Genomic DNA, 26,065 nt, shown 5'->3' with positions numbered 1-26,065 from the left:
CTGGTACATAACAACATGTCACTGAGCCACTCCCTTTCTCCCCTGGTACATAACAACATGTCACTGAGCCACTCCCTTTCTCCCCTGGTACATAACATAACATACAGCACGGTCTGTTTTCAACATGTCACTGAGCCACTCCCTTTCTCCCCTGGTACATAACATAACATACAGCACGGTCTGTTTTCAACATGTCACTGAGCCACTCCCTTTCTCCCCTGGTACATAACGCAGTTACTGTAACATGTCACTGAGCCACTCCCTTTCTCCCCTGGTACATAACGCAGTTACCACAGTGATACAATCCTGATGAACACTTGAACCCTGTACACTGCATTTCATTGACTTGGTCCCCCAGGAGTTGTTAGGGTTCATGTGTTTAAGAGTCTTAAGCCCACCACACACCGGCTGCGACCGTACGCCGCGTACGCCGCGCCGGGCGGCGCAGCGCGGCGGACGGAGCCGGTGTGCGTTAGGTTAATTGAAAATAATGGAGGCGGCTGTGTGCGCCGCGCGGCGCCGCGCGGGGGACGCAGCCGGTGTGTGTCGGGCTTTATTTGTTTGGTTGCAAATGCTCAAATTATAAGTAGCTGAAGGAGTATAATGCCTTAGTTTTCCCTTTTATTTGTCTGCACCATGGGGACTACACTACAGTATGTATCAAGCAAGTATTCCTGCGTATTGTTTTGAAGTAGTTTTTTTTGGACTGCAGTTACTGTATCTCTCCATTTAGTTTTCCATTCCTCGTCTATTGAACATGCTTCTGTTCCAAACGTTTCAGTGCAAGATGTACAAGTACAACTGTTTGTGACAAATAAAACATTGAACCACATCCACTAGTACAGTACCTTTACGTTTGTGATTGCAAACTCAAACTGTGCTCGTATGAGTGAATGTTCATGCATTCCTGTAAAAACAATCTATCAGTAGTGGATTGAAGATATGGATCATTTCAAATTTTTAAGAAAACAAAACAAAAACATATATACGTAAACCTACAAACATAAATAGAAAGACACTTCAATCCTCTCATCTCCATCAGTTATTTGACTTTTATTTATAATAAATATCTGGAATATTTACATTTAGAAAATTATCCATTATTTTTAGATACTAATGGGTTGGCATTTTCTCAAAACTGTACAGCTCAATCGCATAATAAACTGCAGACCTGAGACACTAGAATGAAAATGATTACAGCAGGAAACCGCTCATAACGTTTGCTACATAGTAGCCACTGTGAACAAAGTACAAAAGCAAACCTATTGGACCCATAATTACAACTTTCAAGTCAACAAAAAAAAACGGACTACAGTACTTATCACAAAATATACTAAATATACTGCATTGTCAAATCTGGCAATGCAATTGAACAGCCAGCGATGGCTGTGCTCATCCTGTAGGCAAAACAAAAATGTTTAACATTTATTATACGTGATGTCAACGTATTATCAGAAGACATCATGGTGCTAAAAATAACTTCAACCATGCACTGTTTTGTTTCCCTCTCACACTTCTCTCTCTTCCCTTTACACACATAAATATGCCAGACACACACAACATACACACACATGCATGTGCAAGTAGTACGCACGCACATTCACACACTCACATGTACACGCACGCACGCACGCACGCACGCACGCACACACGTATGCACACACGTATGCAGATACAGTACACGTACGGTCACACGCACACACTCACAAACACAGCTGCTGACTCTGGTCCAGTGTGCTATCTATCCAGTGTACATTGCAAGGGTCCATCATAGTGAACTGCTAAGCAGTGTATTCGTTACAGACCATTTCTGTCCAGTGCATTTCTGGAGAGCCAGCTGGTATCCAAACTCACTGTCACTGTTCACCACCAGCTCCAGGCATCGCTTTGACTTCTTGTTCTGAATGGATCCTCCCTGAAAGAAGACAAAAACAAATTATGGACGGATCAAATTATAATGCGCCTCTCCCAGACAATACTGTAGACTGTAGTAGCATTGTGAATGGATATAGTGATGACTATCTAAGAATCAAGGAGCATATTTGTCACTTACTCATACAGGTACAACAATACAACACACAGTATAATGATAGTAGTGGACTGTAATGAAATACAATAAAATACAAAAGTAAGAAAAATAGGGATATTTCGCTTTCAAAAAAACTTTTGGTCTACTCTAATATCTATTCAGTATTTAGATATTTAAAAACTGGCTTCACATAAGCCTAGACAATAAAATGAAAGTTTTTTAAAAAGTGAAACATCCCTTTAAAAAGTACAGGTATAATATAAGGCACACACACTAACTTAAACACTGAAGTCTGACACCATTATACAATCTGCTATTATTTCACCACAACCCTGGCATACGATGTGTATAAAATAGGCCTATATACCTGTAGGACTATCCTATTTTTAGGAATGTTCAAGTATAACAACATGCCCGAAAAAGGGACGCCCTGGTAAATGTAGTAAACAAGGACCCAAAGCTCAGTGACCTTTAGCGTGATTCTCCACAGTGACTTTGTTATCAGCTCTACCTGATAGCATCGACTTGCTACTGTCCCTGAAAACAATCTATTTGCCACTGCAGAGACACACTCGCTATAGGAACCCAAGATCTTCAGATTGGCTTCACAGATTGCATCAAAAAGGAAGAAGATAAACCAAATGTACTCCTCCCCCCACACACCCACACACACACACACACACACACACACACACACACACACACACACACACACACACACACACACCACAGCTAATTTTGAAATAGTTTTTAAGTGAAAGTGTTTATATAAAACAAATGAAACGTATTATTTACAAGAGCTTCTTGTGTCTAAATACTAACTGCATTGGATTCATTGGAAATGTTCTATTTTCTGAAAAGAAACAATTTTCTCGCCCCACAACGACAACATCGCACTTGATCAGAGAAAACCTGAACACAATAAAATGTCAGTGTTAATTCGGTACTGTACATACTGTAACTCCACACCCTCAGAGTAGAATTCAAACTCAGGATTTAGTTAACGAGGGGAAAATAAATACAACACAGGACTGCACACGTCTCCCCTGTCCATCTAAACTAAACATATCTACAGAATGTTTATTCTGATGAGTTACATTCATGTAAACTTTGATGTTTCAGTTACCCACAAACACAAGCACTGTACATATGCTGACATAATGCATTGGGACATGATTTGTGTCTGGTCAGTAACATTCTATATTTATTTTGAACCAACGCCTTTGGTTGCATTAATTTCAGATTCATGTTTCAAGAATTTGATTAATGAAGAACGGAATAAAAACAATAGTGTTGATTTGTGCCGACAGCCAGGGCATGTGGAGGGCACAGCAGAAAAAATAATTTAAAATGAAAACAATGTCCAGCAGTTGATGAGTTGAGACAAACTCAATTTGACATGAAAATCCTGCTATAGTATCTCAATTGAGAGCTAGAGCACAAAGGTGGACTAACAAAACATTCCATCTTGTTCTGGTAAAAGTAGGAAGTAGGATTCCTTTTTTAGATCTGCAGAAGACTTTAGGACAATAAGCCATCAATAGTCAATAATATGTGGATAACATACCGGTACTATAAATGTGTAACGCTCTATCCAATGATGTGAGAGCAACATACAGTCAAAACAGCCTGATTCATGATGATGTTCAGCAGATGCTCTTCTCCAGAGTGTCTTGTTAAGATTTTGTCAACAACACAGTGTGCTACAAAGTAACTATGAATATGTAAACAATTATCGTCGCTGTCGGGAGATACCTTTTATCTACTGTATTCATAAATTAACGTCCGCTGTCATACTGAATCTTTCAGAAAAGTATTATCTATAATGACCTTAAAAGGGGACACTACCTACCTAGCATAATAGTCTGCGACAAGTACAGTAAGTAAGTGGCCGACAGGGTAAGAGGGATCGTTGGATTGTGCCCTTGTTAGGGTGGAGGAGAAAAGATGGAAATGAGGTAGGGTGTCATTCTGCAGCTTTGGATTCAGACGAGACGAGTCCGTAGAGACTAAAGAGGGGTGGCCACTGGCCTCGCAGACCATTTGGAGTCCGTAGAGACTAAAGAGGGGTGGCCACTGGCCGTAGAGACTAAAGAGGGGTGGCCACTGGCCACGCAGACCATTTGGAGTCCGTAGAGACTAAAGAGGGGTGGCCACTGGCCACGCAGACCATTTGGAGTCCGTAGAGACTAAAGAGGGGTGGCCACTGGCCGTAGAGACTAAAGAGGGGTGGCCACTGGCCACGCAGACCATTTGGAGTCCGTAGAGACTAAAGAGGGGTGGCCACTGGCCACGCAGACCATTTGGAGTCCGTAGAGACTAAAGAGGGGTGGCCACTGGCCACGCAGACCATCTGGGCGTTTCTTTTCTTTCTAATATCATTATTATCTAATAATATAATACATATTTTAGTGTCTGTATGGCCCCTCAAAAGCGCTATCATGGAATATCAGCATGTGGAATTCTGCAACTATATGGACTATAGGTAAAGGAAACCAAATGTTGACTCTAAATGTAACCAGGGAGAGATAGCAGCTTATCTTTCTTATGTTTGTGTTTTCAAGATTCAAGATGTTTATTGTCACCCAGATGTGACAAGTACAAGTACATGCATTGTGAAAAACTTAGGTTGGGGGTGCTCCACAATACAGTGTTTATTTTATGTGCACTTCTGTGGCCCTATACGCCCTAATGAATGCCAAAGTTGTACAATTATGCTGTGTCCATTTGAGAAAAAAGCATTTAAGAAATGTTGCAGACATGCCATGAATAATTGAGCCTGTACTCTAGTGTGGTTATATATGTCCCACCTTTTTAAAATACCATGTCAAGTAACCATTTTAGACTGCCACACTTTTAAAATATGATACATAAAATATCAAGCAAACAAAACCTTTCACACTTATGATTCTGTAGTACAACCAGTCTTAAAACACAAACGTAGTTTAAGCAATGGCCTATTACATGGCTAAAAGAACAATGCACGGGGGAATGTAATATACCACCACAAATTAGGCGTTTATTGAATATCAAACATAAAATAGCTCAATATAAATCTAATTGACCAGCATGACATTTCTATGGCTGACATTATTGCATTTGTCTTTCCTAACAAGTCTCCAGTTTGGTGCTGTGGCTGTTGTTGCTATGGTAAAATGGCAACCAATGACAGTGGAGCCTGTAATAACAAGAGAGAATCGTTGCGATTTATTTACTCCTCATTTTGTGGGTTTGCAGGAATGTGGAGAACTCTTTGACCCGTGAAAGTCCCTCTCGGTCTGTGTGCATCAAGTCAGGCCTTAATGAGGGAAAGCTCAGTCAGGTCAAGCAGCCAGTCATGCTTTTAAAACGCCCCCTGAAGAGGACCCAATCTGTTTCAACAGTCGTCCTCATACAGCCTCATTTGCAATTGAACACATTTTATGGTTGCAAAATAATGACTCCGAGCTCAGTGACCTTGTGTTTTCTGTGTACCCCGTCGGGATTGTGTTGTGCTTCTTTTGGTCAATATACTAGGCTTTCTCACCTGAGTGAAGAGCCAGTAGAGCTTCATCCTTTTGGCCGCGGCGTAGCTGCACTCGATAAGACGCGGTCGGCTATTGACGTCCACCAGGCACTTATTGTCGTCGTCATCTATGGTAGGACTGAGGACCCCGATGTGTAGATGCTGGGTACTGGTGTAGTACACGTTCTGGAAGCACAGAAGAACACCCTGCATTGTACGGTAATGGTCATGGTCCTGGTGTCTTATGAACACCCTGCTTTGTACGGTAACGGTCATGGTCCTGGTGTTTTATGAAGAGCTGTGGCTATAGTTGTGGTGGGTTGTTTGAATGGATTTGATTGTCTTGTATTTTGGCAGCAGCAATATTACATTATGATCTGAGAAAGCAACGGGTTGCTTCTGGGTGTGATATTCTTGCGATGGCCTTGACAGTTGACACATAACAAGCCAATTTATTCATACAGCGATCAGGATTTAATTGTGCACAGGCGATGGCAGGAAATGAAGTACAGTGAACAGCATTATTTATTCATGAATGGTGGATACTAATTGACCAGTCAACAGGAAATTGCTAATTGCACACTCTTTTGTAATTATTAGCACACATAATTAGCTTTTTCCAAGGGCACTGTGTGTCATCTTTTAACCCATTCTGACCGGGCACCCATTTTGGTGTCGGCATCATGTTATGCTTTAGCTATTGAAAAATCGAAGAACGACTGTGACATTTTTAGAATCTGATCTCAGGTCAGAATGGGTTAATCAGACCAGTAGTGTGTCCAGTGGAAACCTCGTATGAATCTGATCTCAGGTCAGAATGGGTTAAAGAAACACCAGCACTCACGGACATGTAGTTTAAGTTTTAAGTTTAAGTTTTATTCGTTTCTGATTGGCATAGTATGCTGCAGACAGCACAACGTACGCGTTTCGGCTTGGAGCCTTCGTCAGCGTTGCATGCTACATAAAACAGGAAGTGTCACTTTTATAGTGTCCGGGGGTGCGACACCTTCCCTTGTCCGTGTCGATACAAATGACAAACAGCCACAAACCCAAAGATGCAAAAATAATATAGCAAAAATACAAATACACATTAATATGATAAACTCTGAGAATTAATGCGAGCATTTCATGTCAGTCTCAGTCCTTTAGCCAATAATTATGAAGGTACAGACTAAAGATTCAAAATGCAAAATAGGCATAAATGGCTGAGTCCTTGATGGGGGGGTATTTGCCGGTATTTGACATGACACTGTGTGTCATCAGCCAACAAACTCAACAACCAACAAAAGACAGGAACATGTGTGTCGAAGGAACAGAATCAGTGTGATTGAGCTATCAGCTGGACAGCTAGAATCTAGCTGGCCATCTAGCTGATGGCCATCTAGCTGCTAGATGGCCATCAGTCGACTGTGGGTGTGGGGGATTAGAAGCATAATTATACACTTAACTAGGGCTGCAACAATCGATGATTGTTGCAGCGATTATTCTATCGATACTTTATTGATTCATTGAATAATCAAGAAGCGCATTTGTTTTTTATGATAATCTTTGAGGGGCACCAGCCGCCAGCCCCTCCTATGTAAACACAAACACAAAATCAATCACAGATTGTGATTGGCAAAAATGAGATGATGTATGATGATAGGAGCCCCTCACTTCACACATATATACCGGTATATATATATATATATATATATATATATATATATATACACATATATATATATATATATATATAACCAACTGATGAACAACTTAAGCCCTATTATATACTTTGTCCTATGTTATGAATTATGAAAATAGCTGCTCTATAAGCTCTATAAAACAGTCGACAGAGAGCAGAGAGAAACTGTTAAGACTACATTTCCTCCATTCTTTGATATTCTTAGAGAAGATTCACAAGGCAATTATATTTTCTAGTTTTCAGGATATGCTGCAGTCATGTACCTATCTTCTGTTTGACTGTGTGAAGTGTTCCGACAAGGCCAGTGTCTGCAAGCTTTCACGGCTTATTAGAGGTCCTTACAGATGTCATTACCGTATCTCCAGTTTTAATTTGCACGGCGGCATAAACATCAATGCAGGTGCAATGAGTATGAAGCGTCTCAGCCAGATAACGTGACTGTAAGCTTTTAGTCTCACTATAAAAGATTGGACCACTTTACACATGTCAGCGCGAGGCTATAGAAATAAAGAAACCAATCTCCTCAGGATTAACAGGATCTAGAGATCAATACGAGTTTAAAGGAAGCAATGGCAGGAGAAAGTAAACAATATATAAGGTGTGCCAATAACTGAGGAAAGTGATTTAATTGGAAAATAATAATACAACAATTGCTTTGTAACGCATAGATAAAACCCCAGAATTCTTAAATGTGATGACAGTGACACATATTAAATGATCTACAGTAAGCCAAGATCAATCAGCATGACCCAGATAGTGTCTTCTTATCAACTCCACAGAATCAGCAGCTCATGTTTATCACTAGAATATGTTATACCCTTTCCAATTATGGATTTAAGTGCAAGTACACTGAATAAAGAAAAACTTGCCATTCCATTTACATAAATGCAATGCAGTATATTAACTGAAAAAACAAGTTGACTATCTTCAATTAAAAAACAAAAATGTTGAAAACAAAAAGGTACGCACGCACGCACGCACGCACGCACGCACGCACTCACGCACGCACGCACTCTCTCTCTCTCTCCCTCCCTTGTGGTGCATGAACCAAATCCCTGAAGATCTAATTCCATCGTCTTGAGGTGTGTGACTGAAACGGCTGCCTTTTCTTTAAATAAATCAATGCCGAGGTCAAAAGAGGAGGAATTGACTTTTTTCTTTTGTAAAGGAATTCTGTCATTATCGACTCACCCCTGTGACAGCTGAAAGGTAAATAAAGTTTCTATGTCCACACGACAGCACACAAGGAGTTTGACTGCAAATCTTTGTAGCGACTTTCTCCAAAACAACGGAAGGCTATGGCAATCTAGCTGGGCCATTGTTAAGTATTCCAAAAATAGTTCTGAAGCAATGAAGCCACACATCACAAAGTAGACGTACATACAGTATAGACGAATCCATGGAGCAGTGCCCTGTAGGCCAGGTGTAGCTAATCAGTGCTGAGCTGTAAAGCTGTGCTTAACCCATTTTGACCTGAGATCAGATTCTATAAATGTCTTCTACATCCTGACAGTTTTCTGAAAAAGCTATGTTTCTATGTCAGTCGTTAAAAAATAGCAGACCTACAAGCTCGTAGCGCGCCACCGTCTGCCATTTTTCAATAGCTAAAGCATAACATGATGCCAACACCAAAACGGGTTCCCCCCCAAAATGGGTTTTAATGGTACTTGTCTAGATATCAAAGTAGAATGCAACTCAGTGGAACGTTTCCTTGTGTATAAAAGGCTAGGAAGCAAACAAAGGAGTGACATTAATATTGGATGACATTGGAGGCAGTGGCTGGCATGGCTTTGAGATGACTAAGGGGCGTTCTAACCTGAGGTGTCATACCATGACAGAGATACAGGATGGGAACGTTGTCAGTGTCTGGTCCCTGGTCTAGACATAGGTCATTCTTCAGAGAATTCTTCAGCTGAAGGACAAAGTTACACACACACAGGCACGCACACACACACACACACACACACACACACACACACACACACACACACACACACACACACACACACACACACACACACACACACACACACACACACACACACACACACACACACACACACACACACTTTGTGTGAGAGAGGACGGTTGTGTGTCACATATGTCTGCATATGCTGATTCATACAGGTTACATTGTAAGTGTCTCTCTAAAATTCTTAAAAGTCTTACCACATTGAAATGAGACTGTATGAAAATTGCACACGGAACGATACAGACTTTCTTTCATGCCAACTGCTATCAGACTATACAATGCGAATGCATAAGAACTGCATCCCCCCAAATGGCATATGGTCTTTGGTGGTCCTGGTTTTGTGTGATTCGGTCCATTTGTGTCTGTTTGGTGTTCTTCTGTCTGTCCAGTAGTTTTAGCTTTTTATGTGTCACATTATGCTGCTTCAACGCTTCAATTTCCCCTCAGGGATTAATAAAGTATATCTCATCTCATGTCATCTCTCATATATTGGAAGGTCGGTTGGTCCCTCCTTGTATATGATCGTATAATGTAACAGTACCAAGGCCATTTCTTTTTTATGAAAATGAAATTATTTATGTTCTCTACTGACTCTTACAACTCTTACTATTACTGTTTTTAACCTTTCGATCCGATGGACAATTTATTTATGTTATTCCTCGAACTCTTTGGTGAAAGTGCTTTTAATGTTGCCGTGCGCTACGGAGTCATCCTAAACTACATTAATTTAAAAGCATGAAAGGTTATTAAATCAGGATCAATAACTACTTAACCACTGAACGCAAAATCCTTTTTTATTATTGTTCTTTTTTTCCACTTACATTTCATAAAAGAAAATATGAAACAATACAAGACATATGACAAACAAATAGGCATCAAATATGTTGCCAGACATCATCTTCAAAAAGTGCTGTTCTGTTAATAGGAGATTTATTCGAGAGATGACTTCCGCACACCCGGTTCAATTGTATAGCAGGTGCGTATACTGTAGGTCCTGGCAGAACAGCAAACGTTTTAAGGAAGGAGAGACCAGCACACCGCCACTTGTGTGTGTGTGTGTGTGTGTGTGTGCGCGTATGTGCGTGCGTGTGTGTGTGTATCTCCTCCACCTTCTCTCTCTCTGTGTGTGTGTGTGTGTGTGTGTGTGTGTGTGTGTGTGTGTGTGTGTGTGTGTGTGTGTGCGCGTGTACGGTATCTCCTCCACCTGCTCTCCCTCTCCCTAGGTTACTCACATGGGCGGCGGAAGGGCTCTCCAGTCTCCACCTTTGTCTATTGAGAGACCACCCGAACGCCAAGCCAAAGAATTCACAGTACAATCAGTTTGTCCTTTCATAGAAGACTTTCTTTCTTGGATGTGATCTCTATACTCTTATCTGCACCTCTCCAGTGTTTCATGCTGCTACAACACCTGAACTACGCCATGGGGATCAATAAGCATTTATCTTATCTTTTATAACTAAACCAACCAACCATCCACCCTCAATTCCGACCTAGATCGACCAACCAAATCAGTTTTCAGCCTTAAAGTGTACCATTGATCAGTTTTCCATTCATCCGTAGCGTTTTCCAGCCTATTCCTGTAATCCTACGCTGAACATGGCTGCCATTCTGCTAGCTGTGCAATGAGGTGAAGGACTGCCATGATTGGCAAACCCTAACATGATGATTGGAAATGCCTAACAAACAGGGTAATGAGGACAACAAACTCTGAGAAATAATTTTAATAAGGCTGACCCATTTTCTCATTGCAACAACCCTTTCTAGATTTATAGGAGGAAACCAGGCATAAAATGAGGAGAGCAGAGCAGTGCAGTGAGGCTGAGCCGAGGTCTGTGTGGCTGTGTGTAGACTGTACACATGCAGGCACATTGTAGACATAAAATAGTTGGGGAATAACAAGAAACAGCACATTTTATTATGCTGCTGATGTGTCCTGTTTTTGTGAAACAAAAGCTTCTCTCTTCAGCCTGCTGTATCTTTTGTAACCTATTTAGTTACACATCCCCTTTGAGATGGGACGCTACTGTATATACAGTAAGTCTTATCAGACATAGTGCTGACAAACAAACTATATATTATATATACACACAAAGGAGAAATTTCAAGAACAATGTGTACAGTACATTATCTTGCACAACCTCCTTGCATAAATTGTGCATTTTTAGATTTACATTGTACCTAGGGCAGAACTGCTATAATTCACCACATAATACGGACTGTTATTTATCTTATTTAACCTCCTTTTGCTGCCTGAATGTACAGTATGTACATCTCATTAATCCATTATTTCTCCACATATTCTTCTTTTTGGCTTCAATATATAGACATACAGTTTCCTCAATAACCAGGGAAGGTGCCATTTTTAGCCTGTACTATGTTGTGCATGTCATCGGCCCCACACCCTGGGCAAGACCGCAACTGAAAAGACTATCAGCGGAAGTTGTGGGATTTTAGCGGAAGTATTGCCCAAGGAAACAACGTTGATGCTTTACAAATCAGTTTACATTCTCCGCGAGTGTTGTGATTCGTCGGGAAAATATCGTATCCGGGGGAAATACATCCGACGGATATTCCGGATACGTCCGTCGATAGCTTCTCTGCCTTACGTTGTGACCAGGCTTTTCTTTTCGCAGATAGGTAAGCCTGGGACCGAGGCTATCGGCCCCGGGGAAATTGCAATTCTAAATTGAAACACCCTATGGTCACTCAACCACACTAGGTTTTCCACTTTATTAATTTGTCATTTATTACTTAGTCCTACTAGTAATAACTTCCGGCATTATAACGTTTATTATCTGTTATTACTTAGTACCTACTTGTACAAAAGTTTGTAATATAGGCGGATTGTTTTTATTTTGTATTCATAGTCACATTTCAGTTTAATTTTGCACCCCAACTTATCACAAGGGCGGTTTGCTGCCAGAGTCACAGCTGCAATCTTTCTTTAAATGTTTTCATATTTTGTCAAACAATAGCATGCCAGCACTGGAGAATCTTACAGAGAGAGGGAACAGCTTGAATACCAAGAGCCCTTCTGTAAACATTAAAATCAAATACGAGAAACACAGTGATAACAATTTACACATGGTTTGGCCCTTCTCTGCCTGTTGTTGAGATGAATTATCCACGTATAAGTTCTATATACTTCAGCATACGATCAATAGCAAATGCAGACTATCTAGTATCTACATGCTTACAACGAGTCAAATCACAATGTGTTGTGAGCTTGTAGATCTGCTACTTTCACTATTATTGAAAATATTTGACATGATGCCCAAAACATGATTAATGGAGAAGGGTCGGCTCATGACTAGACCTGTCACAGTTATGCCATCATCACCTAATCACAATAAATGATCCTATGTTAAAACATATTACTGGGAGGGCCGGCGGGCAGGAGGGCCAGCCAGAGCAACGTTTCTCTGCTGCCTGCTAGTTGTCGCCACACACACACACACACACACACACACACACACACACACACACACACACACACACACACACACACACACACACACACACACACACACACACACACACACACACACACACACACACACACACACACACACACACACACACACACACACACACACACACACACACACACACACACACACACACACACACACACACACACACACACACACACACACACACACACACGTCCAGAATCTGGTCCGAATCCGTCGGGCTGTGTCGGGCTCGAACAAAAATTGAGAACTCTAATGTGTTATTTCCACTTTCTATAATTGATTACATTTTTTAAAGTATAGTAATTATTAGTAATTAAACCATCAAAGTCGGCCATACCAGCCCTGACGAAAAAGGATAGTCATATAGTTTGTATTTATACACGAATTGGCAGACGCAAGAGAGATAAATATGACATTTCTTTGCATATTTAAGTAATTAGCTACATCTGCCCTGTGCAACTTTTGTTTTAAGGAGCCTAAAAGCCAAACACAAATGTATTTTTCTTCTTTTATAATGTTTCAGTGTTCAATGCCAAAAAATAAAATTAAATCGCTCATCGCAATTATTTCATAAGATCTCCTGATTGTGACAGCCATACTTAAATGGTAAATGGTGCATTTATATAGCACCTTTATCCAAGGCGCTTTACATAGTGCATTACATTCACCCATTCACACACATTCATACACCGATTGCAGCGGAAACCATGCAAGGTACCAACCAGCACATCAAGGTACCAACCAGCACATCGGGAGCAATTTGGGGTTCAGTGTCTTGCCCAAGGACACAAGGAGGAGCCGGGATACTTACAACTCCATATGCAATGGTGTCCGTGTACATCCTCATCTCAGGGTAGATGTTCACCAGGTACCACCGGAACGTCTTACAGTGCAGCCTCTTCCTCAGAGCCTTCCTGTCAGACACATCCCCGATATCTATCCCTGTGTCCTGCACACACACACACACACACACACACACACACACACACACAAACACACGCACGCACACCCACACACAGCAAAGCACATCACAGAAAGCAGATTAACTGTAGTTTGTGGATAAAGGAATCCGATAAGCCACAACAAGCGTTCCATGTGATAGCACACAAGCCATCGAAGAATACTGTGCAACCATTTACAGGCGTCTTACGCATTGTGTATTGTTGCACCGTTGCACATACGTAGCTATTAAACCGTTAAAAAGCTTTTTCCCTGGCCCTGACTTTAACGCCATCTGTCGCTGAGCTCTCGCTCGTCACACAGCCAACAGTGGGGCTCCGGAGTAGCCTTCTGTTGCGGTCTGACCTTTACGTGTTTAGTTGCATTCATTTGGAAATTATTTTAATTGCTGCTTGCTCTTGCAAATGGGACTGGAAAAATGTGACCCGATAGGTCCGGTGTCAAAGACAAAGTGACACATTTAGAGGAACTTCAGTACTATTAAGTGACTAATTGTTGTATTGTATAGTGACAAAAAAAAAAAGCAACAGCTATGCTTTTAAATAAAAGGGTCTGATGTTAAAACGGTGAATTCCTGTAACTAAAGCAATGCAATCCTATGCGTTTTGAGTACAACGAATGCCATATATTGACAACATTATTGTATGTATGTACAGTTACAGTATGTGTTCATCCATTCATACAATAGCAAGGATTTGCATATTGACAAATATTATGTAGAACATGGAAATAAACCAAGGAACAGTAATCCTTTGCCAAATGCAATATTTGAGATTAGGTACTTACTTGTTTATTTTTACAGGTGCAAACTAATCCATCATCTCTCATACCCATATGCCCAGATTACAGTAGGATAATAACATTTTTATCATTCTTGCTGTAATAATTTAATCTCAGTCTATGTGTAACAATAATATAATTCAGTTGCGTAATTAAACAGTGCAATACAATACTCGTTGGTATTGGAGCTACAGTATCATCATACAGTTACTGTGATTTAAGGTAGTTATTTCCCCCGAACGCCTCATGAGCCCCACCATATTACAGCAAGAGTGAACTTTATTATCATCTACTTATGAGCTGCATAGTAACTACTCTCATAAAGCTGATGCAACAACTTCATAAAAGTTGAATTGGCCTTTTAACATTCCACGAAGCAGTAATTTATACTTATATGGCTACTTATTATTTATGAATAGAATTAAGCTAAAATAATACATTTCTGATTGAATGGAGGACACCTGGTTGCTCTTAATCCTGCCAACAACCAAATTAGATGCATAATATATGCAAAGCAATGTGGGTAATTTGAATAGAACATGCTGTATCTGTTCTGAGAGCAGGGTCAGATACTGTACATTTTCACTTTTCAGTTTCACGTACCGTTGATAGGTCAAATAGAGAGACATGGGGCTCCATTTTCTTTCGATCTTTCTAAATACCGGTACACTGTTTGGGAGATTTAGCAGTGGGGAAGGGGTGTTCCCCCACTAAATTTGGTATTTTGGTTACCTGTCTAAATCCCTAAAACACCTCAGTTACCCGTTATATTATGCATTGGTGTGGTTTGGGGGTTACAATAATTAAACCAATCAGGGGTCCACGTGCCATTGCCTTTAAGAGATCCCATATCCGTTGCCCGTTATGCCCAGTTCTATATTGCTTCATAGCCTTACGGTCTATACGGTCTATATAGCATGCACCCTGCAATTTAGGGGAAAGTGTGCCAACACGCCCATGACCACAATAGCAGGTGACGCTGGACCAATATTAAGGGACAGAGCAAGCTCCTATACTCGTAATTTTTGGGCAGCGGCTGAATTGCAGGCCGCGTCGTGGGAAATGACGGCGACAAAAATGGAGCCCAAAGGCTCAAATGCCAAAGAAATAATGGACCTTGATATGAAGAGAGTTGAAAACCTCTGTCCTAATGTAAAGGTTACACCAGTACTCACCTCCAGAGGGAGGTTCCAGGCCATGTAAACATGGCTTTTGAACTCATCCATCCAGACTTCAGCAACTCTCAGGGCATTCCGCCGCACGTGAGAAGTCAGGTCTTCTGTGTAAGGTTTATGGGCGCGCTCTATATGAGCGATTCTGGCACAGGGCAGGACCTCAACACTGCCTCCACACTGCCACACCTAACATTTCAAATAGAGATGAACAATGAACATCAAGGTTGGTTAAGGGTAAAAAAAAAAGAGTGAACTAGATACAGTGCCCCTCGGGGCACAGGTCTCCTCCAAGGCAGGTCATATCGGACAGATCTGTCTTGAACACATGACTGTAGAGATAGAACGATTTGCGGGATTTTTGGACAGAATCTGGAGGAGTAATATAAAAAAATGTGTTTTTCAAAAGTCGGCATCCTGGTGGCACTAAAACAGGCCTTTCTGGAAAATTTGGGTGAGACGCTGAGATTCATACTCAGCTGAACACACACACACGCACACACACACACACACACACACACACACACACACACACACACACACACACACACACACACACACACACACACACACACACACACACACACACACACACACACACACACACACACACACACACACACACACACACACACACACACACACACACACACACACACACACACACACACCCAAGAACAGCCGTGTGTATACAGTATGTCTGTGTGTCTGTTTGAGCACGGAATGTCTGTTTGTACCATGACCTATTGTTGACCCATGCAGATGCACACTGAGCAGTCAGCTAATTGGGGTCCCATGTGTCAAACACGCACGCACAGGGACTGGGGAAAGAAAAAATGCGTGGAAGAACTTGGCATCCGACTGCGCGCGTTGTGGCGATGAGATGGGCGCGTTCGGAAATACCACACCGGAGCACACTCGCCTATTAGTTTGCATTGCACAGTACGCTCAGTGCGATATTTCCGAACGCGCCCGCTGTTGTGTGTTTTTTCAGCTGTGTTTTGCTGCATGGGGATCGCCATGTGAGCAGGCTATAGCCAATAAGGGCCCTGTGTTGCGTGTGGAGAATTGTGTAGGTTAGTGGGTGTGGTGTAGCCGAACTGGGTGGTGAGAACATGAGGGCCATGTAGCACAGCAATCGGTGACCCCTACATTAAGCTGTGTCGCTCCCAACATGCAGTGCGGGGGCTAGGTGTGTGTTTTGGGGTAAATGTATTAAATGTGGGTATTTGGCGCAAGTGTGCGCGGCAGATCTGGCGCGGCAGATCTGGCGTGCACATTGGTGCGAGTGCGGAGGGTGTTTTTTCGCGAGGTCCCGGGAGGCTGGCCGTGCGCCGGGGGGTGTGGTCGTATCCATGGAAGTCAGCAGCAGTGATGCTAAACAGCAATGCGGGTCTCTGTAATATGCAGCCTGAGAAGGCATGGAAAAACACCTTCTTTTAGCCAGTAGATGTCGGTAATTCCCCCTTTCCTGTCAATCACTAACCCCCTCCCTACCTCTCTGCCGCCCTCAAAGACAGGAACTATTTTTTCATGGGCTTGCAGGACAGAACTTTTATTTGTGACACATAGTTCCTTTGCAGACAATACAATCTGCTTCTCATTGGTCAGTCACAAAGCTAATACAACAGTAGCCTACTTTTTCTGCATGTCAATGATGAGGCAGTTCTTAGACTGCCCGGACAGCCCCCCAAAAGAGGACTTGTCCGGGCAAAAGAGGACATATGGTAAGCCTAGCTTCTTTGACAGCTTGGTTGGAACGTCACCATCAAAAATAAAATTCATCCACCTAGAGCGTGTGTCTTCATCTAGGCCAGTTGGTGGATAGTATAAAGACTTGTGTTGATTGACACAGCCAACAACAGAGCAGATTGCTTTATCTCTAGAAGCCATTATTACTGAAACAAACAAAGTCGCGGTCAGAATGAGGAAGAGGAAGAGGAGAGGAGAGGAACGAGGGGGAGGAGAGGGGCGGGGAAGAGAGGAGAGGAAAGGAACGAGGGGGAGGAGAGGAGAGGGGCGGGTAGTAGAATTGGTAGGCAGGGAGCAGAGGAGAGGGGGCGGAGGTTTAGCGGTGTGATACATATGACACCGCCGTCCAACCCGATGAGCCATTTTTGCATAATTATTCACAAAAGTCCAGACAGCAGAGAATACACTTAATGTTCAAATTTAGTTATCCTAGTTTGATCCTGAGCGCCAAGCAGGGAGACATTGGGTCCCATTATTTCAGTCTTTGGTATGACCCGGGGGGGGGGAATTAAAAGATTTCAGTGCACTGTGCCTACACATGTCGCGACCGCAGGTCGCGACATGTGTAGGCACAATGCAAGGAATAAATGCATTCGCCATGTATCCGAAGGAAGTCTGATCCAATCACTTTTAGATTTCTCCAGTTTAATCCTGAGTTTAAGTTTTTTAGTGTTCAAGATCTAATTTTAGGCATGTTTAAGCCTCGAGGAAAATCCGTGTTGAGGTTCTTAATCCACTGTTTTTCATTAAAACGTCTTTGTCCTACTGTCCAGTTAGGATTGTGTTGAAGTCCAGCGCATTTTAGAGCTCCAATGCCGTGCGCCATAAAATGTTGCACCAATCTTGTGGTTGTCTTTTTGGCATTGTTAATATTGTATCTGTGTCGTCCCAGCCTAGTACCTATTGTTTTACCTGTCTCTCCGACATATTGTAAACCACATTTTTCACATGTGATTAAATAAATGCAGTTGCTGGTTCTGGCTGTTATTTGTTGTTTAATCTCCAAGACGCGTTTTGTGGTTCTATTTTTTACTAATTGTTTGGGTTTGAAGTATTCTGGTCCCTGGCGTGCTGGTGTGTTGATTTCTTTTAGTTTGCTGTGTACTAGATAATCTTTAAGGTTTTTATTTTTTCTGTAGGCCGATATAATTTTATAATCTTTTAGAAGATCGTCTGTTCGGTTCTCAAAATTCCTTTTTATTCTGTTGTTGGCTAGTGTGCTCTGTGTTGAATAACTGGTTATCAGGGCCAATTTGGGGCCTGTATCTCGCACTTTTATTTCTAAGAAGGTTTTTTGGGCTTTCCGGAGGAAGGTCCTAGTGTATCCTCTTAGTCTGAGGGCATTAAATAGAGTTTTACAAGCTATTTTGAAATCACTTCTTTGCGTGCAAATCCTATGGAATCTTAGTAGTTGTGATTTGACTATTCCTGTGTAGGAGTGTGTCGGGTGGAATGACGTTTTGTGTAATAGGGCGTGAGTGTCTGTTTCTTTAAAGAATACTTTTAAGTCTAGTTTCCCATTTGTGTTAAAGTTTGGGCCCTTGAAGATTGTTACATCAAGAAAGTCAATCCTTTCTGTGTGTGTCACATATTTTATCGTTATGGATCTATGATGGCTATTTAAAACATCAATAAATTCCTGGAATTCTTCTTGGCTATGTTCCCATATTCCAAATATATCATCTAGAAATCTATAGTAATGTGTCGGTTTAAGTCTGCATTTTTCTAGTGCGGTCTGTTCCCATATGCTCATGTAAATGTTTGCATAAGATGGTGCAAATCTCTTTCCCATGGCCGTGCCTTTGATTTGTAAATAGAATTTGTTGTTAAAGGAAAAATCATTCTGGGTTAGATTTAAGTCTAGTAATTGGAGTATTTCCTCCTCTGGTCGACTTGTGTCTGGGTATTTACTAAAGACTTCTCTGACTGCTTGGAGTCCTGATTCTGTTTCAATGTTTGTGTAGAGGCTGTCTATATCTATTGAAAATAGAAGGGCCTCCTTTCCTACTTTAATAGCTTTAATTTTGTCCACAAAATCGTAAGTGTCTTTTATAAAACTGGGGTGTTTTATCGACAGTGGGTTCAGGAAATATTCAATAAACTCTGCTGTCTGATACGTCTCGCTGCCACAGTCCGACACAATTGGTCTCCCGGGTGGAATTTCATATGGTATTGTCCATGAATCCGGGCTTTTGTGTATTTTTGGTAAAAGATAAAATATCCTAGCCCGTGGGCTATCCTGTCCTATTAAGTATTGGTGTTGTTTGGCGTTTATGTGCCTTTTGTCCTTAAGACTGTTTATGATGGCTATGGCCTTCGTAGCTGTCTGCATGTAAATGGGTTGGTCTAATTGCCTATAATGGTCCTGATGGGGGGGGGGGGGGGAACGAACCCCGACCTCCCAGTTTCAGGGCAGACACTCTAACCACAAGGCCACTGTCTGGTTAGCCTGGCTTCTTGGCCAGACTCATATCACACTGTCGCCTTAAGGCAATTATCTTTTTGCCACCGGCATGTTTGCCTCTGGCAAGGTGTCTGGCCAGCAGAACAAATCAATAAAACACTATTGAATAATACACCCTTGCTTTTGAAGGTCCTGGTTGAGCCAATTGGATATGGAAAATGATGAGCTACTGAACCCAAACACTTTATTCACCAATCACCAGACAGGCTAATACACCTTTTTTCTCCTCATTTGTTGGCAAGCAGGAAAGCCCTACTGATGGGAGAACCATGGCTTGGAGAACACATGCATTCATCACAACACATGTCAACGCAGCAAGCTGGCACTGGTGATATAATGAAATGGAATGTGGTTTTTTTATGAGCCACATAAGGCTCCTTGATGAGAAATGTTTGAATATCTGAATATAATTGGCATTCCTTCATCTCAGCAGCATAACCAACTGTAAATGGAGCTGGTTTTTTCCTTTTCTGCAGGATTCCACACAATTCCCATCTGAGCATCGGTGGGATAAACTGCAATCAGGCACTCAAAGTAGATATACACCAACAGGCTTTTGCCTGTTAGTGGATATAAATCTAAAATGTAAAGACAAGAGAGGAAACAATATATATATTATGCAGTGAAAGAAACTAATAACTTAATACCGTTGTCACAAGTTCAGTATATTGCTAGTTGAAATCCCTTCCAGGCTCAGCGCACACATCTGTGCATGTGAACTTGTGTTTTGAACTAAACATGCCAGGTGAATTCCTTGCTTGTGCACGAGGTTTACACTAGAAGTGATTTAAAATTCAAAATATCCAGCAAAACAGAGGTGTTTTTGATGTAATGAGGATACGACTGGATACACGTGGGATTATACTATGGGAGCTGTGTTGGAATTCATAAGCAGATGTTCAATACTAAAGGTTCTACTATGGGAGCTGTGTTGGAATTCATAAGCAGATGTTCAATACTAAAGGTTCTACTATGGGAGCTGTGTTGGATTTCATAAAATTGTAATAGTACATTTTACTTTACACCGCTGCTGACACTAAATGTGAGGTTTCAGATAAGGGATGTGAGCTATCAGTGGTGCGGTAATGACTGTCTCAAGAGACAAACCATTTTAATGGCACGGCACTGTAAAATCCCAAGTCATACTTAACCCTGAGAGTGTACAAATGGACCTGGAAGGGTCCAATTTCTAACACTCAGGAGTTTACTGTGTACTGTACTGTGTACTGTATGTATCCAAAGTGCCACTGCAAGGATTAGTGCCTGTAAGGGCCCATGGAAAGTCACATAATGAGGTCTTTAATAAATCCTGGACAGCAAAGGAAAAGAAAACAAACAAATATACGCACGCGCACGCGCACACACACACACACACACACACACACACACACACACACACACACACACACACACACACACACACACACACACACACACACACACACACACACACACACACACACACACACACACACACTATATGATATATACCTTTGATTTTTTTATGTCCCCATTGTGTATTAATTAGAGTTGGAAAAACCAGACCTATCCAACATCTACAGGGGGTAAAGAGCATCGTCTCGTGTGGGCTCAAGCATTGCTGTATGTAAAGGTCATTAGTACACACCTGGGGCGTTCTTTAAAAAAAAATGAATTCACACTAAAATATATTTCTTTCAAAATGTTGTTTGTGCCACGAGTGCAGCATGCAAATATTATGCAAGGATAAAGTGACATTTACCACAAATAAAGGCAACTTTATGATGAAGCATAAACTATATGAGTAGTTTTGATGCAAAATACTTAAAATAATTTTCATATTTTATATTGTTTGCATTGTTGTAGTTGGGTTGAATTGGCACTAGGAATGGACGTAATTGTTTTGAATCTCAGATATAACAATGACAACTATTATACTAAAATATACTTAAAGGAACAACCTATTTTAATAAGCAGCATTCTTGTGAGTCACTGATTTACTGGAAATTATTGCTATATTCTGGTGCTTCATATGAATCAAAACTTTTCTGCTTTCATCTTTGTGCACTGCTCTAGAATATCTTCTAGCCTCCAGTGCATCCTTTCCTTTCCCGTCTTCCCATAGGCCAACTGGTTTAGAAATCTCATTATTTCCCAATGCATTCATTCCAAATCTCCATGGTATTTTCGAATGATAAACCAATCACATCAAAGCACTGAACTTTTGGTGAGGCAACAGTCAGTCAATACTATTCTTCTTCCACTGCTGCCCAGAGCACAGATTTAACCCATTCTGAACGGGAACCCATTTTGGTGTTGGCATCATGTTATGCTTTAGCTATTGAAAAATAGCAGATCTACAAGCTCATAGCGCGCCACCGAGTGGCGCGCTACGAGCTTGTAGGTCTGCTATTTTTGAAAAATCGAAGAACGACTGACATTTTTAGAATCTGATCTCAGGTCAGAATGGGTTAATCAGACCAGTGTGTGTCCAGGTGGAAACCTCGTGTGAATCTGATCTCAGGTCAGAATGGGTTAAGGCTGAGCTGGCATCCGGCATTTAGAGTATAATGCACTTGATCTCTGCCAAGGAAACGAGAATACCTGTCCGTCCTATCCCATGTGCCGAAACTCTGTGGCAATTACTGAGAATCCTAAATTAACTCATAGTGGAGGCCAGGTACTGTAAGCGTATGATATCATAGGCATAATATCTAACGCCCCTGCCACAAAAAGATTAATAAAATTGGTCAACACAAAGCTTCCTTACTAAACTCAAAGCATTGTAAGCGTGACACACAGCTATTTGTGTGACTAAATGATTGTGGAAAAACTAACACAAAACTAACCGTTAATTGTACATTTACAGAAAACATGGATAGGTTTCACCTTTCTCATAAAGAATAGTAGTTTCAAGTCAAAGTCTTACTACAAATACTATTTCAAACAACTATAACACATGAAATAGACAAAAACTAGGCAAATGGGACACTAAACCAGCAGGACACTGTTTACTTTTTAGGAGAAGATAATTAAAATGCAGCAGAGCAAAGGCGTGCTTTGACATTAGCATAATGGAAGAGGCAGGACACCCGCTGAGGTCAAAAGAATGGAAATGGAGCATCACGAGGAGTACATGCTGCAAGCTTACTAGCTATAGGATTGCAGAAATGTGTTATACATGATTGTGAGAGGGAGGATGACTGGTTCAAGCAGTCACACCTGGCCTGAGTCAAACTAGAACTGGACTCAGAGCTGGGTGTGGCTGCGCACCTGTTGTGCATCATGGACTTGATCAGTCATCTCCACAAACACTCAAGAGAGAGCCTCTGTCCGGACAGTGGAGAGCCATCTGCTCTCCTGTGTAAACTAACATTGTGATGCTTTCAAATTGTTATTCCCTTGACTTGGAGGAATAAAGCGACAAACTTAAGGTCTTAATGTCTTGTGTCCTTCCTTTCCCTGGGTAGTGACGAGTCGGTCACATGCAGTGTTATACATGATATTTAACACTTTTTTGTCTCTGTGTGTGTGTGTGTGTGTGTGTGTGTGTGTGTGTATGTGTGTGTGTGTGTGCATATTTTATTTTATGAATGACAGATTGATTATAATATTTAATATCGGATATATATATATATATATATATAAAATTGCGGAAAGGAAATAGCTGATCTACCGGTAAATCAGCCAGTCAAACTAAGTGTAATGTCTCCCCTACTATTCCCAAGTGCTTGTCAGGGTGGTGGGAGGTCCCCAGTTCAGATATGATTATTTTATTTTGGGGGGGGGGGGGGGTCATGGCCTGAAAAGGTTGAGACTGAGAGCCACTGCTTTAGATGAGATAAATGTCAAGGTTATTTTGTTTTGTTGTTGGGTAAATAAAGCATGGTTGGTTGGTTTGAGGCTACTGGTTCCATGGCGAACTAAACAAAGAAAACAGTGGTAATTAGCCCTTCACTAAGTCCCTCCCCAACCCACCCTTGTCCAATAGGCACGTTAGCAGCGAAGAAAGCTTGACCTGCATAGCGACCGTTGCTAAACTATTCGGATTGGTATTGGACAATCGCTGCAGGTGTTCATAACAATGAAACAGTGACTCTCTCCTTCTTCCTCTGACTAGGCAAAACTTGGGTTTTTACATATAGGAGACTAATTCCAAACGACATACAAGGGGTAGTTGGCAGACATTATGCCAATACACAGTGTGTGTGTGTGTGTATTGGCATAATGTCTCAATTAATCATTGATTCCACTTTTAAAAAAATGTATTGAACTTAGCAGAGCTCTGCCAGAGATGGGTGAGATAGCATTTAAAATCTCTGCAGGCAATAGCCTGAAGAAATGAATTGAGATCAGGACAGCATTTTACTGAGTGAGTACAAAGCCTTCGATAGGGCTACAGAAGATACATATATACTGTATATATATATGTAAACAGTAAATTCGTTCAGTTTTCTTGGTCCTGGTTTATGGGATCATTGTCCATTACTACAGTGTGTTTGCTCTTCATGTTTTCACGTACAAACTTCTCTTCAACTTGGCTTTCAGATAATGGTCCATAGATTGTGTGTAGAACGTTTCACGCAAATTGCTGAAATATTCATGCAGAAAATCAGGTATAAGCAGTTTTCAAACTGTTCAAAATCACGGAATATCTGAGGGCGGAGCATACTGATCAAAGTGACAGAAGTGTTCCCCATGAGTCAAGGAACTTGTGGAAACAAGTGGCATGACTTTTGGCCAAACGAGGCAAGAGTTATGCCTGTTCAAAGGTTTTATTTTCAAAAAAATGCTATAGCGCCGCCCTTTGGCCTATTGCAGTAAGACTGGTTTCAGTGCTATTTGGCATGACCCTCTACCATACTGTAAAGTGTCATAAGGGGCAGAAGAAGGATTTTCACAAAACAGCAATTTTCATTGGCTCATGAAAACTGTACTGTAAAAAAGATGTACTACAATTTTCTGTCCGTATAGGTCCAAAGTTCATGTGTAGACGTTTTTGTGTATTTTGATCAAAGATCCTGGGAGGAGATACATTGAACTGTTTTTCATATAGTTCAAAATGGCGGGTGATCTAAAGGTCAGAGGTCAAAAGTCAGAACACGAAATTCAGGCATGAGGAGACACATATGTGTATCAAAGTGTCATTGCCAACGGTCAAACGGTTCATGAGCTATGCACGTTCAAAGATTGCATTTTCAATTGAGTGCTATAGCAATAGCGCCACCCTTTGGCCAATGGTCATGGGCTTCGGATAGTCACCGTTTGGCATGGCCCTCTACCATGTTGCCACGTTTCGCGAAAACCGACTGCACGGTTCAGCCAGAACAGCTATTTTTGGTGGAAGGAGGAGAAGGAGAAGAAGAACAAGGAGAAGAAGAAAAAACACAAAAACATTAAGTGACCAAAGTCACTTTGTGACTTCTTGGTCCCTTAACTAGAAAATAATGTTCCTGAAGAAACAGTGTGGGCTGGAGTATCCCATACTGTTGAGTAGACCTCCCTCTGTCTTCCTATTGATTGTTCCACATGTCATCACAGTGGGGTCCACCCTACATAACACGGGAATAAAGAGTGGCAATTGACCCACATGACGTCACAGCCCAGCAGGGGGTTAACTATAGTGAGCTCGCCACTTGAGCCCACAATAAAATAAAACAAAACAAACAAAGCCAAAACATTTTTTTAAATTTTGGTGAAAGGATCATTAAAATGCACCACGACAAGGGACTGCATTGAAATGAGCATCATGCCAGGAGCCTTTCACATTCGCTTTCATGATGGAAGCAATCATTAGAACAGACAGCTTTGTGTCCTCTCTCTCTATGATGACCATGACGGCTGACTCACCACGACAGCTAAAATAAATAAGAGAAACTAAGTGAAGCACTCAAACTGGCCCGGGGAGCCCTGGTTGAAGCTGGGGACCGCCAGAAACAGGCTTGTTGTAGGGGAGAGGACTTTATTTTGGGTGAGTGACCCCTCCCGAAAAGAAAGTGGTCTCACCAAAGCTGGCCCGGCATGTACTGTACTGTGCTGGTTAAGTTGTCTGATGTGGTCTACAGGGTGCAGCTGGTAGGAGGCCATAAGGTGGTCATACATCAGGACCAGCTTGGCACCAAATCCTCCCCAGCAGACAAGAGGACCAGGTGGAGGCAGAGAGCCCCTCCACACCAGACGTCTCTTCCACCTGAGATAGGATAAGTCTCTGATTATGGGGAACAAGGATTTGTCTGGGGTACAAGGGGTTACTGGGAGAGAAATACCCATCGATGTGTGTTGAAGGAGGGGC

The 26,065-nt window shown here is 41.6% G+C and overlaps 1 protein-coding gene across 2 annotated transcripts in view; it reads right to left on the bottom strand.

Annotated features, from left to right (window-relative positions):
* Positions 1–1,034: 1,034 nt before the first annotated feature.
* Positions 1,035–26,065, bottom strand: part of galnt18b (UDP-N-acetyl-alpha-D-galactosamine:polypeptide N-acetylgalactosaminyltransferase 18b) — a 77,501-nt gene continuing 52,470 nt past the window's right edge. For both annotated transcript variants that reach the window (XM_080772895.1, XM_080772894.1), the window contains exons 7-11: positions 15,582–15,767; positions 13,478–13,615; positions 9,035–9,130; positions 5,556–5,720; positions 1,035–1,915 (exon numbers count right to left, since the gene is read on the bottom strand). In XM_080772895.1, coding sequence (XP_080629021.1) covers positions 1,769–1,915; positions 5,556–5,720; positions 9,035–9,130; positions 13,478–13,615; positions 15,582–15,767 — 732 coding nt within the window. In that variant the 3' untranslated portion in view covers positions 1,035–1,768. The remainder of the gene's footprint in view (positions 1,916–5,555; positions 5,721–9,034; positions 9,131–13,477; positions 13,616–15,581; positions 15,768–26,065) is intronic.

Source organism: Protomyctophum bolini, assembly GCF_963924005.1.
Source record: "Protomyctophum bolini genome assembly, chromosome: 1".
Taxonomy (NCBI): Eukaryota; Metazoa; Chordata; class Actinopteri; order Myctophiformes; family Myctophidae; genus Protomyctophum; species Protomyctophum bolini.
The sequence above is the reverse complement of the archived record's forward strand: the minus strand, read 5'-3'. Positions and strand labels throughout refer to the sequence as shown.